We start from the raw sequence: 17,896 nt of genomic DNA, 5'->3' as shown, positions 1-17,896 counted from the left end.
CTGTTCCTGTCTCTAAAGATCCTCTTCTTCTCATTCGAGAAGACTTTGATGTCCCTGGTGACCCAAACCCAAGGTTTGTTGTCGGGTAAACAGCGTACAGTCTCTGTTAGAACAACATTATTACACAGAAGTTCCCCTTTATACAATCTTTAAGACCATGAATGCCTTCTCCATTTGAGCGTAGTGGCAGAGGGGTTAGAGCATTGAACAATTTCCATACACCTTGTGAGAATTGCAAGGTCAGCGGTTCTGAAGTGCAATTCATTTGGTATTCAAGTGCAATTCATATTACATTTCTGCATTTATAGCAGTGCTTTAATGCATTGTGCAGGAATGCATTCTAGTTGAATTGTTGGTTTTCACTGTGATATGAATGTGTCATCATGCAGGGGGAGGACTGGGACAGCTACTCTTTGGGCTCCTGTACATATTTGTGAATGTCTATGCATAGGATCAGAGCTTAACCTAACTTGTTTGGTTGTTGCAGTTTGGCAGTAGCGGACATGCTGGTGAGTGTGTCCAACGCCTGGGAGACCATCATCATTTACCTCCTCAACAACAGACAGCTGGTGGTGGAGGATCACTTCATCCGGCAGATGGACAATGTGTTTGACTCCATGATCTGCATCTCTGTTGTGGCATCGATGTGTAGCCTTCTGGCCATCGCTGTGGACAGGTAATGATGGAGGGAGACGGTGTTGTAGACAAAACCACCTAAATCGAGACTAAGTCTTGACCAAGACCAGAGTGTAGACCAAAACTTTGAAGGGTTGAGACCAAGTCGAGACAAAGATCAGAGTGCAGACCAAGACTTTGAGGAGTAAAGACCAAGTCCTGACCAAGATCAGGTGTTGACCAAAACTTTAAGGGGTTGAGACCAAATCAAGACCAAGGCAAGAATGTAGACCAACACTTTGAGCGGTTAAGACCAAGACCAGAGTGTAGACCAAAACTATGAGGGGTTGAGACCAAGTCAAGACCAAGACCAGACTGCAGACCAAAACTTTCAGGGTTTGAGACCAAGTCAAGACAAAGCCAGGGCGAGACTGAGCCAAGACCAGACCGGTGCAAGTCCCACACTACAGGACAAACTTACGATTACATGTGGAAGATGCCACCTTGAGGCACTCCTCAAATTGGTCTGAAGGATCCACATTCCTATAAAAACACCCACAGAAAGCAGATGAAGATTCATCTTCGTTCACCTTTCTTATTGGCATATCTACTGTAAATGTGTGTATCAGTGGCGGGCCTATCATTTTATACCTGGGCCTTCAGTGCTGTCCTACTACTGTTGAACCACCTTTTAACCTCATTATGACGCCACAGCCATGGGTTATTATTTGTTTCTAGGGGTGCAACAATACACGTATTTGTATTAAACTGTTCGGTACAAGGCTTACAAATCAAACAATATGTTTGAATAATACTAGTGCGTTTGGAAAATGCAGAAGCTTAAATTATGGGAAATATAATGTTCTTTCGGTGGAGCCACTGCACTCAAACTGGCAACCCACCCAACGTGCTTACACCACGGAAGAAAAACATTGTACTCTGCTGATGCACGTTTGTTCTGGGAGACACACTATGCTAAATTAGCTTAGCAGGAAAACCAACAGCAGCACACACGCTGAAAACTCTCCCCGCAGCGTTTAGGCAGCTGTTACCTACCGATTCAAACAGGGCTAAAGAAATTGCCACACAATGCCCATTTCTCCAGACCATAATTCTTACTTTGTAAAAGAAAACAGATACATGAATAGACACAGGCGGGATGCTTCTTCATTGACGGACAATGCATGTAGTCAAAATCAATGTAAAGTATATCCTCCTTTCTTTGTTTACAAAAGAGTTCAATGACGCAGTTATTGACAGTACATCGATGCGGTTCAGTTCCAGCCAGAGGTCCTCCTGCGAACGTGTTCATTGAGTTGTAGATCCACTCAGCAAAAGTTTTCAAAAGCACCGTAGCTTGTAAGTGTCCTGTCGTGATATAGTGTCTTGTTGCTGCCTTGGTTAGCAAATCTAGCGTAGCGCCAAACACCAAGACGCTCAGTCGCAAATAAAACGCATTCCCAGCCATAAAATGTGTTAGCCAAGAATACCGTTCGTACAAATCCTTTTCCTGGCTGGGTCAGGGCTGTTAGCTGTGCGGTTGGCCGACCCTTTCTTACAATGTCCAGCTTTTCTGGAAATGTCCTTCTCCAGAAAGGCGTTGCCAGTAACTCCGAAATACGTTTCTCCTCCTCCTTTAGCCATTGGATGTTAAAAAAACAAAGCTACACCAAACAAAACGCTAAAAATGTAATGTCAATGTCTGACTTCTTACATATCTTTCAACTTGAACTCTTACTACTACTAAGTTCTGCTTGCTAGCTTTCAGCTTCACAACAGTCACGCTAGCCCACTGAACAATCACATGCTAATGCTGAGCTGCACGTTAATGCTGATGTACTTGTAGGCCACCTAGACAGCTCTGGCATGTCAAAGAATACGCTTAACATGTCAAACAAAAAATCGGATTGGTTGAAGACTATGACAATCAACAATATCATCCCCATTTACTTAAACTGCAAAGGATTCCAAGCGGGCCTCGGGCTTCTCTTCTTACCGAGAGAAATAGGGGCGAAATCTGATTGGATAAAAGCTCTACCTAAAACAAGCTGCGCTGGAAGCAGCGCTGCAGGCTGGAAGCAGCGCTGCAGGCTGGAAGCAGCGCTGCAGGCTGGAAGCAGAGCAACTGAGGAAGACAGTAGCTGTGCAATGAGAAAATAAGCTAATGGGAAAAATAATTAGAATACATGTAGTGTATTTATGAAAAATTATTAAATTATAAAATAGCTATAACTTTGTGATTCTGTTTAGGCCAGAGAGAAGGCTTTGCTGGCCCTGACGGCCCACACGGTGTGTATGTAGTATAGCATGAGAAAATAATCAAAAGCTATTGCAAATGTGAATTTGAAGCGTGGGAATTTTTCTTTTGTTTTCCACAACCAAACAAATCCAAACAAACACTAAGGAGCTGAAATCAATGTAATCATCTTTATTCAACACTTCCTTTCTATGTTTTACCATCCATCTTACACAGCACAATTTTCTGCATTGTAGTGTGTGTGAAGGGGGGCCTTGAGAGGTGACAGCAGTTAACAGTAACAAAATGTAAAATTAGAAATGAGTCAAGTTAGTTCTTGTTATCTATTGAAATCCATGTATAACTTGAATCTTATCGTCCAATATCTATATTGAATGTAGATTATAAACATATAATGTTTACATCTATAATCTCAAAAATAATTAAACATTTTCTGCCCACTTTAATAAATGAAGATCAGACAGGGTTTATAAAAGGTCGACAAACACAGGATAACATCAGATGAACCCTACACATTATAGAACAGGCTAACAAACAACATCTGTGTGCAGCTCTGGTCAGTCTCGATGCAGAAAAGGCCTTTGATAGAGTCAGCTGGCCTTTTCTGTACAGAGTGTTAGAGAGGCTGGGTTTTAATAACAAATTCATTAGGTGTATACAATCTTTATATAGAGACCCAACAGCTAGAATAAAGATCAATGGCCATCTGACAGGCAGTTTTAAGCTGTTTAGAGGCACTCGCCAGGGCTGCTGCCTTAGCCCCTCCCTTTTTGTAATATTCATAGAACCTCTGGCTCAAGCTATCAGACAAAACAAAGAGCTGAAAGGGATCAATATAGCAAAGGAGGAACATATAATAGGACTTTTTGCAGATGACATTATTACCTAGCTCCAAAATCCCAACTCAACAATTCCCAAACTTATGACTGTATGGTCGGATGTCGGGCTATAAATTGAACATCACAAAAACACATGTACCCTGCCTTAACTACTTACAAAGTAAAGCAATTAGGCAGAAATATGAATTGAAGTGGGAAGCAAAATCAATAAAATACCTGGGAGTGTTAATCACTCAGGAAATTAACAAAATATATGAAACAAACTACAATTTAATAAATGATAAGATACAGAAAAATATAACAAAATGGTCTAAACTAGTACTGGATTTTAGTTCTAGAATTGAGGTGGTGAAAATGAATGTATTGCCAAGGTTGCTGTACCTCTTTTTATAACAACCAGTCAGAATCCCAGAATCTCAGTTTACAGAATGGAACAAACAGATATCCCGGTCTATCTGGGTAGGGGCAAGGCCAAGGGTCAAATTTACGACACTCCAAATTGACAAGGAAAATGGAGGCCTAGCACTGCCAAATCTCAGAGAATACTATTACGCAGCTCAATTGAGATACATTGTTTATTGGTGCTCCCCAGAGTATCAAGCTGGATGGAAATACATTGAGCTAAATCTAGGCCAATCTCAACCTCAGGCCAGGCTAGGTGGAAAAGAATATACAGACCAAAAGGGAGAAAATTCCATATTAGAAGAATCACTGAAAATTTGGAATGAGATTAAAAAATACAAATTGGAAGGAGACAGTAAACTTCTGATTTGGCCTTCTCAGACCCTCAGGTTTAGACCGGGAGAGACAGATAATACATTTGTACGTTGGAGAGAAAAAGGAATAACAGCGATATGTACACTCATAGAGGGAAAAACTTTTAAAACTTTTGAAAAACTCAAAGGACAATTTAAATTAGAAAATGGGGACCTGTTCAGATATTTACAGCTAAGACATTTCTATGATACAGAAATTAAAAAAGGAATTTCAGCAGAAGGTAATGAAGTGATTGAACTGTTGACAGGTGCATACAAACAAACTCCCTCAAAGTTGGTTTCCAAACTGTACAGGCGTTTACAAAAACGAAACGGAAGAAACACACTATATGTAAAACTGAAATGGGAAGTAGAAATGAACATTAAACTGTCGAAGAGTGATTGGCATTCCATTTGTTGAACGCAACAAACTTCCACTAGCTCTAAAAGATGGAGGGAATTCAATTGGAAGAACTTAATCCGCTTTTTTATTACACCACATACAAACATAAACAATTGGGTAAAGAGCAGCAATACTGGAGACAGTGTGGGCAGATGAATGCCAATCACTCACGTATAAAATGTCATGTATAAAAATACAAACATTCTGGGACAGGGTTATTCAGACTCTGGAGGAGATTCTAAACTACAAGATTCCCAGGGACCCCCGGATTGTGTACCTGGGATTGATACCTGGCGACATAATCCAAAAGAAGGATATCTACCTCTTTAAAATGTTGATACTTGCAAGTAAAAAGGCCGTCACAAGGAGCTGGTTGAAAAGTGACCCTCCAAGTCTAGGACAGTGGCTGGACATTGTAGAGGAAATACACTCTATGGAAAAATGGACTATTTACCTAAGGATCAAAGCAGGGATCCATGATCAACGCTGGGGAAAATGGACAATATACAAGAGAAAAGATGGGTAGTGTTCTCAGCTGGTCCAAAAAGTACAGATCAAAGGTTGAAAAGAATGTATGGTGACTTTCCTTTTCCTTTTACGTTTATGTCTATTTTTATTTTTGTCATCATTTTGTTGTGATTTTTGTTGAGTGAAACAGCAACTGTAAAAAAGAAAAGAAATAAAAAGTAAAAAAAAATAAAATAAGAGGAGGGTAGGAGAACATTCCTGGAAACGCATCCTTTGTGCAAACTTTTTTTACTCAAATTCCACAGGAAATCAACAACCTCTCTAATCTTTGCCCAATGAGAAACACAATATTATAATCTGTTTATTTCTGAAAGCGGTCTTAGAGATTAGTTTACTCATCATGGTTAGTACTGCTCAGCCTGTGAATGCCGTTGTAAAATGTCTTCCGTGGGTACAGGTTACCTCAGAAATTAATTTATGTCATTATCTACAGGTACGTCACTATCTTCTATGCACTGAGGTACCACAACATCATGACAGTGAGGAGAGCCGGCTGCATCATTGGGGGAATCTGGACCTTCTGCACGGGCTGCGGGATCGTCTTCATCATCTACTCAGACACCACCCCCGTCATCATCTGCCTGGTCTCCATGTTTTTTGCCATGCTGCTCATCATGGCCTCCCTCTACAGCCACATGTTCATGCTGGCGCGTTCTCACGTCAAGCGCATCGCCGCCCTGCCCGGCTACAACTCCATCCACCAGCGGGCCAGCATGAAGGGGGCCATCACGCTCACCATCCTGCTGGGGATCTTCATCGTCTGCTGGGCTCCCTTCTTCCTCCACCTGATACTGATGATCTCGTGCCCGCGCAACCTCTACTGCGTGTGCTTCATGTCCCATTTCAACATGTACCTCATCCTCATCATGTGCAACTCGGTGATTGATCCGCTGATCTATGCCTTCAGGAGTCAGGAGATGAGGAAGACTTTTAAGGAGATCATCTGTTGTTACAGCCTGAGAAATGCCTGCACCAACATCTGCGCTCTGACAGGTAAGTACTGAGAGAGACAGACTCAGAAGGCCAATGGCAGGATGAACCGACTGCAGCATAACCATAAGAGACTCCGAGAACTGTTTCATTGCACTTTTCAGCCACTACAGTGTACAGTCAAGCACATTTTTGTCTTCTGTCCATTATGAACTGGAAAGGGGACGCCCACCATTTGTAGGGAGGTTAAGCTACTATCTCCTAATGTTGTTGCAATGTGGCTACAGTATTCGGTACTTGGACAAACAGCCAGGACCATTTGAAAGTGCGTTGCAGAAAACACTTTGTGTCCTGCCTTTCATTTTAGCTGACAATTCTTTGATTGTTCTGCTTTGACCTTATCTTTTTTTAAATCAACACTTTATTGACAGGATATTTACATTTTTGTTACTATCTTTTGTCTATCTTAAATTATGTTGTGTAAGAGCCCGGACATACTTTCTGCCAACTACTGTATTCGTAGGCGTGAGCATGATGGCTACCTATTTTCATTCCCGACTCGTCAAATATCGCTGCTTGGTCAGTGTCCCTCGGCTTGAAATTCCGATGTACCGATGTATTCTTTAGTGTCAGATAAAAAAAATGCTCTTACATGTCATTTTGGGAGAAAATTCAAAAACATTATTTCTTTGTTGTTCAGTACAGAGGACTTGTAAAAATGGTGATCGCAGCGAAAAAAGACAGTACCACAAAGACAATCTTATGTTGAATAAAAGAGAGGAAGGGGAGCAAATCACAACAAGCTTACAGTCTATCAGAGCTTTTAAAAACAATATTTACTCCAACATCAAGTTATTATGGTTCACTGTTGAGCAGATCATTGCTGTTTTCACCAACCCAAGAAACATCACAACTCTTGCCTCAGATGTATTGCCTTGTTCGCAGTGGCGAATCGAACCTATCAGAACAGAACCTTCTATACCTCGCCACAAATAAAAAAATGACTAAAATAAGGGCGTCCCTGGCCGCTTTTGCATGTCAAATGACTTATACTGTAAGATGTCAAAGAGCACATCAGCATGTGTAAACATTTCGTTAAGAGTTGAAAGCAAAAAGCAAAATTCAAAGTTGCCCAGGTTTGATATGATCAGCAGGATCATGATCAGATATGATCAGCACTATCTCCACCTGTTGCAATTTTCGGCGTTGGCTATCAATCACAAATTAGCACTAAACTAGGTGTCGTGAGCGGGTCTTCTAAAAAATCCCGGAACCGTGAAAATTCTGAAAGAATACGCCCATTGGCTACTAATCCAAATATGATTGGTTGATCAAATTGTCTATCCAAACATATGCTCTCATTACGTTCAATTGTCAGTGCATTCTATCAAAGACATAAAATACCCTGGATGGTGAATTTTCTCCCCAGAGACTCTTTTAGTCTCTTAAAATATTAATAGATTGGTTGCATTTTATTTTTCAACACAAAACCACTTGAATGCACAAAAAAACAACACAAACAAGTCAGCGTAATTTTAATTTTATTTAATTTTATTTATAGAATTAATCAGATACTTTTTTTTTATCTGAGGATTCCAGGGCTTTCTCTGAATACCTTGAAGGCATTGACATTTCTCCACTGCTTGTTTGTTATCTGTAAGTGGGGAAAAGAAGGCTGCTGCTGAGCTTTTGGATGGCATTGCCAGACAACAGCCAATTTTCTGCCACTGCGGTATGCCTGAACCCTCCCTGCTGCTGCATTAGTGGGATAGTTAATGAACAGCTTCCTGAAATCTGCCAAGGCTCAGTCGCACAGCCGTTTCTGCTATGGTTTGAATAAGGAGTCACTCTCTTGTCTGTATTTTCATATTAATTATAGCTGCTCTGTCAATGTGCCCACTGATGTATGACAATTCTTACTGCATCCCTGCCAATGGTCTGTAATATGTAAAGATGTAAAGATGTCATAAGTTTACACTTGAAATGTAAAAATGAATGTACATACCGCTTTACAGTGCTCTCTGTAAGTGTGTGTCAGTGGCGCCTTCCTCCCAACTGAAAAGCTTGAGAGAACTTTATCACAGAATGCAACCATCTGTCTGAAATTGCTGTTCTGCATCATTTCTTAGTGGTGGATTCTAAGCATTTGTTTCCCAGTGTTACATTCTAATATTTATTACCAAAAAAAACTAATTTGTGTTATTTGTGTCTTGAGAATGATCCATGGCATTTTTTGAATGCATATAGACAGCGAGACAAGAGACATTTTTGGAAAAATCACAATGAAAACAGTATTAAAAGGATGTTTTGTGTTGTAAATTGCCTTAACTTTGCTTCCATACATGCTTATTGTAAGTCTTGCGCAATTGTGAGATCAAAACAAGAGCATACAGTATGAATATGCACACATGGAAACTGCTTTTATTAAAACGCAATGATATTCTTTTCCCTACAGGTTTATTTATTGGAGAAAAACAGTGATTTTCATTTTGCTCACTGTACATCCACCTCCAACATGACATATCTGTGGAATTATGCAAAGTGATTTATTGTTGTTGTTGTTGAGTGTGAAGTTCAGTTCTCATTCCCACAGAACCATCAGCAAAAACACTGAATGTGATGTGACACTGGACAGGGGTGAAGCCCATATGCTAATCCCATGCTCAGCCCTATGTTTATGTACAGTGAGACCATATTAACATCTGTGTAAACATTGTTCATGTTAGTTATGGTAAAGATATAAATGTCAGCTTCAAATGAAACGGCTGATGCCAGTGTCGGTCACGTTGCTTCAAATTATTTATTTTTTATTTATGTGAGTCTGCAATAAAAGCAAAAAGGTAAAATGGTGAGCTGTTTTCACATTATTGTTTGCACCAGGAGCTGTGGTAAACCGTGGTCCTGCGAATGATGGAAGTCACAAGGTTATGGATGATCCATGTGACGTCCTTTGAGTAAAATAGGTTCTGAGAAATGTTCCTACGTGATCATTATTGAAGAGATTGGCATTTGGGTGGGGGGGAAATGAGATTGCATCCAAGTCCTGAGAGAGACGGATGATGGGGTGAGGGGTGGATGGTTAGACAGCCAGCGAGGCAGAATAAAGATGGCAAGTTATCAAATGAAAAAAAAAACAGAGAAACACTCAGAGATGCATAGTTATGGCTATAGAAAGGATCGGTCTTTTGTTTGCATGTTTACGTTCAGCAGGCAGCCCTGCAGCCATTTCAATCAGGAGACACAAGTCAGATAAAGAAAAGATAATAGTTTATTATTAACAGATGATATGTGATGATAAAGTCTTGACAGAGTCTTTGGCGCTCGGACTCTACTCTTGGGTGATTTGTAATCGAGGGGCGTCTGCCCTGAGCAGCAGCAAGATAAATCCAGACACTGGTGGTGGCTGATGAGTTGATAGAATGATGAGATGATGAAGCCGATGGATCTGCGAAGATTGGGCAGAGATAGGGAGGTGGAGGGGTGCGTAACAGCAGCATACACGTACTGAAGGTAGAGAGACAATCATATTTAAAAGAGACAGCAACAAGATGATAGGCTAAAGATGTAATTGTTTCGCTGTTCTATTAGATAAAGGAGACCAGCTGATCTAAATAATGAGTGAGCATGCGTGAGGATTGATTGGCAGATGTATGAGAAATAAACTACAGGCTTAAGCATACAAGAGTATAGTATTCCTGTCTGAATTTACGCTACACCTTAATTTCCGAACTCCGATCCCTTCCAACTTAGTTTTTTTCCCCAGCCCGAAAACATGACGTCATATTTTCACAAAAGGGATCCTTTATAGTCATAACCCAGGTGCATGGAAACACAAATTACATGTCATTCAAACTAAATGTTCTGATGGCAGTAGCCTTGATTTAGGCATCTTCAAATACCAAGTGGGAAAATGTGACCTTGTGTGAACCTTTTTTCCTTGTGTGACATCCTTGACCACCCACAGTTGTTCATTGGCAGTGAAGATGTGTGTATTGCAGTGGCGGGCCATGCATTTTATACCTGGGCCTTCAGTGCTGTCCTACTACAGTTGAATCACTTCCTAATAACCTCATTATGATGCCACAGCTACGGGTTATATTATTTATTTGTTATTTATATGACAACAAAACAGGTAGAATAACATAAAACTCAAATAACACGATTCAACAGGCCTCTGCACATTCCAGCAAAACTGCGGCGCTAAAACACGCATTCCGCCACACACTCAAGGGCCATTCAAATATTATTCACATCAAAGGGCAAAGGGAACAATATTAACCATATCATAAAAATGACACGATAGAAAAATGAACTACTGCAGATGTAAAAACAAAAGCAGTTCACTTACCAAAGCTGCTGTTCACTATTTAAGGCCATCATCCTTCTTTTGATTACAAAGAGTTTAATGCCATAGTTGTACAGTACATCGGTGCGGTTCAGTTCCAGTAAGAAGTCCTTGTCGATTGCCATGGACGTCAGTGATGACAGTCAAGCTTCCACAGTTGTATTTCTTGAATACGTTTTAATGCGTTTGAGGGCTGAAAATGTCCGCTCGACAGAGGCATTAGATATTGGGATTGTCACCGCCCAACATGTCACGCTAGCCCACTGACCAATCTTGTATGGCTAGGTCAGTTGGAAGACTCTGGCATGTCAAAGAATACGCCCAATATGTCAAACTAAAAATCTGAATTGTTGAACACAATGACAATCAACAATATCGTCCCCATTTACTTAAACTGCAAAGGGATTCACAGATTTTTTTACTTAGAGACAACATAGGGGCAAATTCGGATTGGATAAAAGCTCTACAATGAGATAATAATCAAATGGGAAAAAATATTTCGAATACATGTAGTGTATTTATGAAAAATAGTTAAATTATAAAATAGCTATAACTTTATGATTCTGTCAAGGCCAGCAGAGAAGGCCTTGCTGGCCCTGACGGCCCACTACTGGTGTATTGTTGTCTGCAGGTAAAGGGTAACTATGCACTAAATCAAAGGCTGAAATAAAAGTCAATAGATCTTGTCTATGAGCACCTCTTCCAGTCTGAACAAAGCAGCATCTTCCTGAAGGTGTGTCTGAGCTCGGCGCTGCGGAAGGCATAGATGGCTGGATCGATGAAGGCGTGGCTCATCAGCAGCACCACATGCAGCTGGAACAGCGAGCGGTAACACTCACAGTACGGGTTGGCGGGGCAAAGCATGATGATGATGAGGTGGAGGAAAAACGGTGCCCAGCACACCACGAACACCCCAAACAGGATGGTGAGAGTCAGGGCCCCTCTCATGCCGCTGCCCCACCGTCGCTGACGCCGGCACTTCCCCCCACCGCCTGCGGCGGGCAGAGCCGCAATGTTCCTGGCATGGATGCGTGCCAGCATGAACATGTAGACGTAGAGGAAGCAGATAATTGCCAGGGAGACAACAAAGAAGACAACAAAGCAGATCATGATGAACTTGGAAGCGAAGAACCTCACCATGAGCACGGCAGACACCCCGCATGTTGTCCAGATGACACCCAAGATGGCCTTTGTGCGTCTCATTGTCATAATGTTGTGGTAGCGAAGGGCATGGAAGATGCTGAGGTAACTGGAAGTGAAAACAAATAATTTTGTCATCTGAAAGTCGCTTTATACAGAAGTTTTTATAAAAGTAGCCAGCCACGCTTTTTGCAACGGTACTCATAAAAATGGCCGGCGCTCTGACCATCCTGATACATTGATTTGAATGGGAATGTCTGTTTTACTCCCTCTCTATTTATATGTGCTCTGCCTATGTTATCACACTTTATGCAAGTATTGATTGGCTGTATCGAAAAAAGGTTGCGTTTAATCACAGAAAATAATGCGATTAAAAATTGTAATCGTTGCCCAGCACTTATATTTATATATATATAATTTTTTACTGTGATGGATGAAAGCCACGTTTTGAGTAACTTCATGCTGTCATACCATGCTGACATGACCTGAAGCGAGAGGTGTTAAAAGTGATGTTCATGACTTGGGGTAAAGCATTCGGAAAAATTGGTGGGTCTTTTAATAAGCTGTGGATCTATGAGTTAGAGCCCAGAGTTCAAGACTTTTCTAAATTCTCCCCAGAGTCCTAGTTAGTGAGACATGTTGCTTTGAATTTAAATATGAGCAGAGGATAATTGGTTATAGGGTCCACAATCCACAGAGAATCAGTTCAAAACAGCCAGCACAGCAGTAAACAGATCAAATAAATCCTTTGTATACCCACCATGGTTCTGGTTATATTTAAAGTCACTGAAGCCACTTTCACCTTTTATTTAAAAAAAAGGATTACTGTGCTACATACATACCGGTCTGCAGCAATAGCCAGGAAACTGAAAATGGAGCCCACAAACGACATACACAGCAGGGAGTCCATCACGTCGTCTAGGTTCGTCTCAGAGGGACCTTTTTTCTCCAGGTGTCCCACGTTGGCCAACATGATCATCAGGTTCTCCCAGGTCTTGGTGAGGCTGGCGATGGTGTTGAAGGCCGCCAGGCTGCAAATGAAGCAGTACATGGGCGAGTGGAGGTTCCTGTTACGTATGACGGCCACCACGACTAGCAGGTTCTCGGCCAGGCTTACCACACCGATGGTGAAGAAGAGAGGGACAGGGACCTTCACCTCGGGGCAGTCCGACTGATTCGCCGTGGCAGTGTCCATAGTTCTGACTAGATTTAGAAGGTAATCAACATGGACACTACAGCTACCTAGACATTAATGTTAATGCTACATTCTCAAGATATGAGAACCGTTTGAGAAGTATTATCTTCAGTGTTGGATTGCGTCAATGTTAGCCTACAGTAGGCTATCAGAGTATCTCAATTTTTTATTTTTGCCTTTAATCTTAGTTATGTGACCAGCAATGCCCTAAAATGGGGGTGGTGGTGTTGTCAGTTGGTACAGTGTGATTAATTGAACACCCAGGAATGGTGGCAAAAGGCTACTATCTGCATCTCATCACAAAATGTCCTTTTCTCCCACTGCACGTCCTATTTACAACTGGGGAGTTGGGGGTTAGGAGTTTTGACACAGCTCAGTCATTATCTACAGCCATCTGCCTCTCTTTGGCTGTTTGCACAAGGTACATTCAGGCATTTTTTTCTGTTGGTGCTTCTTCAGATGGTGAGTTTGTCCAGGATTACAGAAAGTCAGTTATTGCCAAGTGAAATTGCAGTGGAGGTCTGGATTGCTGGTCTTTTGAAATATGTTGAACGAATCCTGTCAGCTGGTCTCTAGACGCATCACCTGCGGAAAGACAAAAGTGAAATTAATTTAAATTCATTATAATCCCAGAGGTAGTTATCCTGTTTCTGTTGAATGCTTTGACTAGAACAACCTCCCATCCAGTGTAGCATTTGGAGTCCTTCATTTGTAATGCACCTGTACATTCTCTTTGATGAGTAGTGTCACCTTTGTTCCCACATCTAACAGCTCATTTGATAGAGTATCTTGCCCTTCAACTTGAACATGTTTGGTTCCTCCTTTGTAATTGGACAGTTATGAAACTCATGCCAAAAGGAATATTTTCTCATCATTATAATTCAAATTAAGGAACTACTCTGTGATCCGTGTTTGAGAACACCTGCCAGGCCGCAGACTGAGGATGATTATAATAATTATATCAAGCTCTTAACCAAACTCTCTGATCCCTCTTTTCTTGTCAATCGCAAAGCGTCTCAGTGTTTTCAGAATAATCAATAATCTTCATAAAAGAACATTTTAACTACTCTGTCCCTTCATCACCATCTTTGACACAAGCTTTGACTAATTTCTCATTCCAGAAATTTAAAGCAGAAAGTGAAGTAGTACTCAGATTTTACTGTGCTTACAGATAAAATCGCAGCTGTGTCACAACCATGAATTCCCCCAGCATTCCATTGATTGCCTCCTTACTTCTAAAGCAAAAGGAGAGAGAGGGGCATGAAAATCAAAAAAGGCTAATTGAAGGGATACAACTGAATGTCACCCACGAGTCTACCTGTTTTTTAGCGTTTCCTGTCAGATGCTTTAAATTTTCGAGGATTAACTTTACATTCAAAACAAGACTGAAGAGCAACACAAAGAATTTGAGAGAATTAACTAGATTGGGCTAGTGTCAGTTGACGACTGCATTCCATTTAGGTGAGAAGATTTCAGGGTACTGGTGCATTCTGGCTCCTTGTCATGGCTTACTGAGAGAATTGAGTTAAAATATTTCTTTCACCTGTGCAATGACGAATAAAAATGTCTGCTGTGAGAAAGGCCTGTTGAACAGTGGTATATTCTGGCGAGGGGCATTGCAGCGGATGCAAACCAAGATGCCACTGCCTGATGGGCTTATACAAAATACAATGAGTTTCCCTTTGGAGCCTACAGGACACTCTGTGAGGCTGTATTTGTGCTTTGAACTACATGCTAACATCAGCATGGCAACATGCTAATAATAACGATGCTAACATACTAATGTTTATTAGCCAATGGGTACCACGATCGTGTTTAGCGTGTTAGCAAGGCGGCAACCTTTGGTTCTACTGAGTGAAGCCGATGCGGAAGTGTCTTAAAACTTGCATTTTGTCAAAAGAAGTTTGATGGCATGAAAGTCTAGAAAATGACCCTACTTCTCTCTTGATTTATTACCTCAGTAAACATTGTAAATACATTGTAAACATGAGTTCATGGTCTCAATCACTAGTTTCAAGTCTTCTTCAATACAGCATGATGTTCATTTAGTAAATGATGGTCCCTTTTAAAGTAAAATAGACCATTAAGCATGAGTATGCTTTGGTGCAAAAAAACAACAAATTGGATCAACAAATCCAAGATGGCAACGGTAAATTAACTATAACGGAGATTTGTAATCAGGGGGCATCTGCCCTGAGCTGCAAGGTAAATCTCCCCCATGGAGTCGAGTCACTGGTGGTGACGCTAGACCTTCATTTGTTTAAAGTTTACAACTTATCCTGTGGGAAAATACATCTGTACCAAAGTTTGTTTATCAAGATGTTTCAGTTTTGACCAATGCGGTGACCGAACAATCAACTAACCTTGCCATACCTCATTTTGATAAAAACTTTAGACCGTTATTCAAGATGCAAACTCACAACAGCGTGTACCTCAGCTTTCACGGCACTTTCACTAAAGAAAGAATCAGCTTGATCCATGAGCTCCGGCCAACAATCCCACCCACTGCTCAGCTTTCGACTAGCACAGAATGAAATGAAAATTTTTAAATAGCAACCCAATAACAGCAAAAAGGGTCTCTTCATCTTGTCATCCGTGTTGTTCAGAGTCTCACAGGGATTTATCGAATACATAATGACACAGAAGGGAATTATCTCCACTGGTGGTGTAATCACTTTAGAAAATCATTTTGTTTTGTCTGGTGTGTGTGATTGTGTTTGTGTGTTTGTATGTGTGTGTGTGTGTGTGTGTGTGTGTGTGTGTGTGTGTGTGTGTGTGTGTGTGTGTGTGTGTGTACTTCTGTGATAGTAAAGGACAGATGAGAAAAAAGCATAAAGTTTACTTTCTCAAGATGCTAATGCCTAGGTTTAGAGGGATAGTTAAGAGCAAAGGCGCCAAGCAATGTTAAAATTACAAAGCATTATCAGTGTACACAACACACGCTGAAATAACAGAAAGAGAGATTGACGGGAAGGAAAAGCCCAAAAAAGCTAAATTGTGTTGTCTTGAATCCTGTTTGACAATATGTGTGTGTGTGTGTGTGTATATATATATATATATATATATATATATATATATATATATTAAAGGTGTAACAATACACGTATTCGTATTGAACCGTTCGGTATGGGGCTTACGGTTCGGTACGCATTACGAACCGAACAAATACGTTTGAATAATATTAAATTGCTTTTGAAAAAAAAAATATAGCTGATGTTGTTGATGCCACTGCCCTCAAACATGGCAACCCACCTGACGTAACGTGCTATCCTTTCCTGATTCGCCACGCTCCTATCACGTGACCGGATGTTCACAAACAACAACAGTCTTGATTACCGATCGACTACCAGGTTAATTTAACATGGAGAACTGATTACAGGTGTTGTTGACCTTGTTGTCTTTACTAGCAGCTGTTGTTCAGTTAAAGTCTGCGTTATTACGGAGGAAGCAACTGTTAATGGAGCGATCAGTGAGCGGCGTGTCCATCGGAGGTATCAGACCTACGGAGCGGCCGTCTGAAGTAACGGTTAGCGGCTTTAGAGAGGACGGACACAAAACGGAGGACTTTCCTGTCATTATTGTTTATTTTGTTCTGTACAACTACGTACAACAAGATAACACACATAAAATATAAAGGAACAAAACATGGATTGCTCTCCAGTACCTTTCATTATTAAAGACTACTTGAGAGTCTCACCAGCGAGTATTTGGCATTTCTGTTTTTTTGCTGTATTGAAAACGTACTGAAACGTACCGAACCGTGGCACCACTGTATCTGAATTGACCCTTATCCCTAACCCTGTCTCCCACCAAGAATCTCCACCTTAACATGGTGGAGGGTTATGCGTGTCCCTGTGACCCTGGGAGCTGCATTGTTGGGGGCCAGACTAGGAACAATTAACAGACAACATATGAAGTAGCAAAAAAGAGCAGCAGCACCTCGCCGGAAAAGGCTGTTGGACGACTCAGGAAGGGAAAGCAGTGCTTGGCTCAAGCTGTGCAAGGGAGGTGAACTGCGGATACAGACTCAGCGGTATGTTGTCCAACGGTGGAAAGAGCACTTTGACGAACTCCTGAACCCGACTAACACATCGTCTTTGGAGGAGGTAGAGTTTGAAGAGGGACGCTGGAGGGATTATTTATCTCATCTGGCCTGGGAACGCCTTGGGATCCTCAAAGAGGAGCCGTAAAATGCTGCTGGAGAGAGGGACGTCAGGAATATCTTGCTTAGCCTGCTGCCACTGAAATATTTCATGTTGAAGCATTAAGATTTCTGTTCATCGGATCCCAAAACCATGTAAAACCGTGTCGTTGGCCATATACTGTTTCCCAGCTACTAATGTTCAGACATGATATAAGACAGGTGAAACACATGTGATCAAGTCAAACATGCCTTCATCACAGCTACTTATGCATACATTTTCCTTCCAACCCAGGCCATTATCTCTCTGCTCATCCCTTTTCACTAAGCCAAAACCCACAGATCCTATCTGCACTGTCTTCCTCCTCTCTTATTAAACATTGCTGCATGTCTTCTCCTTCATTAACTTCCTAGTTTCTCCTCTTCTGCTCCTCTTTTTTTAATGTGCTGGTGATCAAACAGCTGGCTTTACAAGGACGGACATTGTTATGCTATTAGATGTGCCTCATGATTATATGATCTATCCTCCCACGCTGCATAATGAGGAAGATAAAGAGCTTTAGTATGCACAGTGGTAGCCCTTAACCGATGTATTTTGTGTTTAGCCGCACTTAATGTAATTTGCTGGAAAAAGTGTGCATATAAAGCACAAGACACAGTTCTGGCACAAATATGATTGAAACATTGTACAGTTCTCTGAAAGGGACTGCAATACAAAAAAACAGTGTTTATTTTGTTCCTATTTCCT

General features: G+C 41.2%; 2 protein-coding genes across 3 annotated transcripts in view; one reads left to right on the top strand and one right to left on the bottom strand.

The window, feature by feature from the left end:
• The window catches only part of LOC137891295 (melanocortin receptor 5-like), a 29,090-nt gene extending 19,931 nt beyond the window's left edge, over positions 1-9,159 (top strand). For both annotated transcript variants that reach the window (XM_068735843.1, XM_068735844.1), the window contains 2 exons: positions 488-676; positions 5,831-9,159. In XM_068735843.1, coding sequence (XP_068591944.1) covers positions 488-676; positions 5,831-6,401 — 760 coding nt within the window. In that variant the 3' untranslated portion in view covers positions 6,402-9,159. The remainder of the gene's footprint in view (positions 1-487; positions 677-5,830) is intronic.
• A 2,200-nt stretch (positions 9,160-11,359) lies between these two features.
• On the bottom strand, positions 11,360-13,007 carry mc2r (melanocortin 2 receptor). The gene is made up of 2 exons (XM_068735845.1): positions 12,655-13,007; positions 11,360-11,921 (listed from the first exon to the last, which is right to left on the bottom strand). The coding sequence occupies exons 1-2, from the start codon at positions 13,005-13,007 to the stop codon at positions 11,360-11,362; spliced, it is 915 nt and encodes a 304-aa protein (XP_068591946.1).
• Between the last annotated feature and the right edge of the window lie 4,889 nt (positions 13,008-17,896).

This window comes from Cebidichthys violaceus, unplaced genomic scaffold (genome assembly GCF_023349555.1).
Source record: "Cebidichthys violaceus isolate CVI_PGR_0920_01 unplaced genomic scaffold, fCebVio1.0.p SCAF_7, whole genome shotgun sequence".
NCBI lineage: Eukaryota > Metazoa > Chordata > Actinopteri > Perciformes > Stichaeidae > Cebidichthys > Cebidichthys violaceus.
Note: the sequence above shows the minus strand (reverse complement) of the source record. Positions and strands in the feature narration are given on the sequence as shown.

Bases quoted from the DNA above. Each gene is read 5' to 3' on its own strand.
- mc2r (XM_068735845.1), bottom strand. From the start codon at position 13,007: ATGGACACTGCCACGGCGAATCAGTCGGACTGCCCCGAGGTGAAGGTC. The intron at 11,922-12,654 runs GTATGTATGTAG...TTTCACTTCCAG, and splicing joins CTGGCTATTGCTGCAGACCG to TTACCTCAGCATCTTCCATG.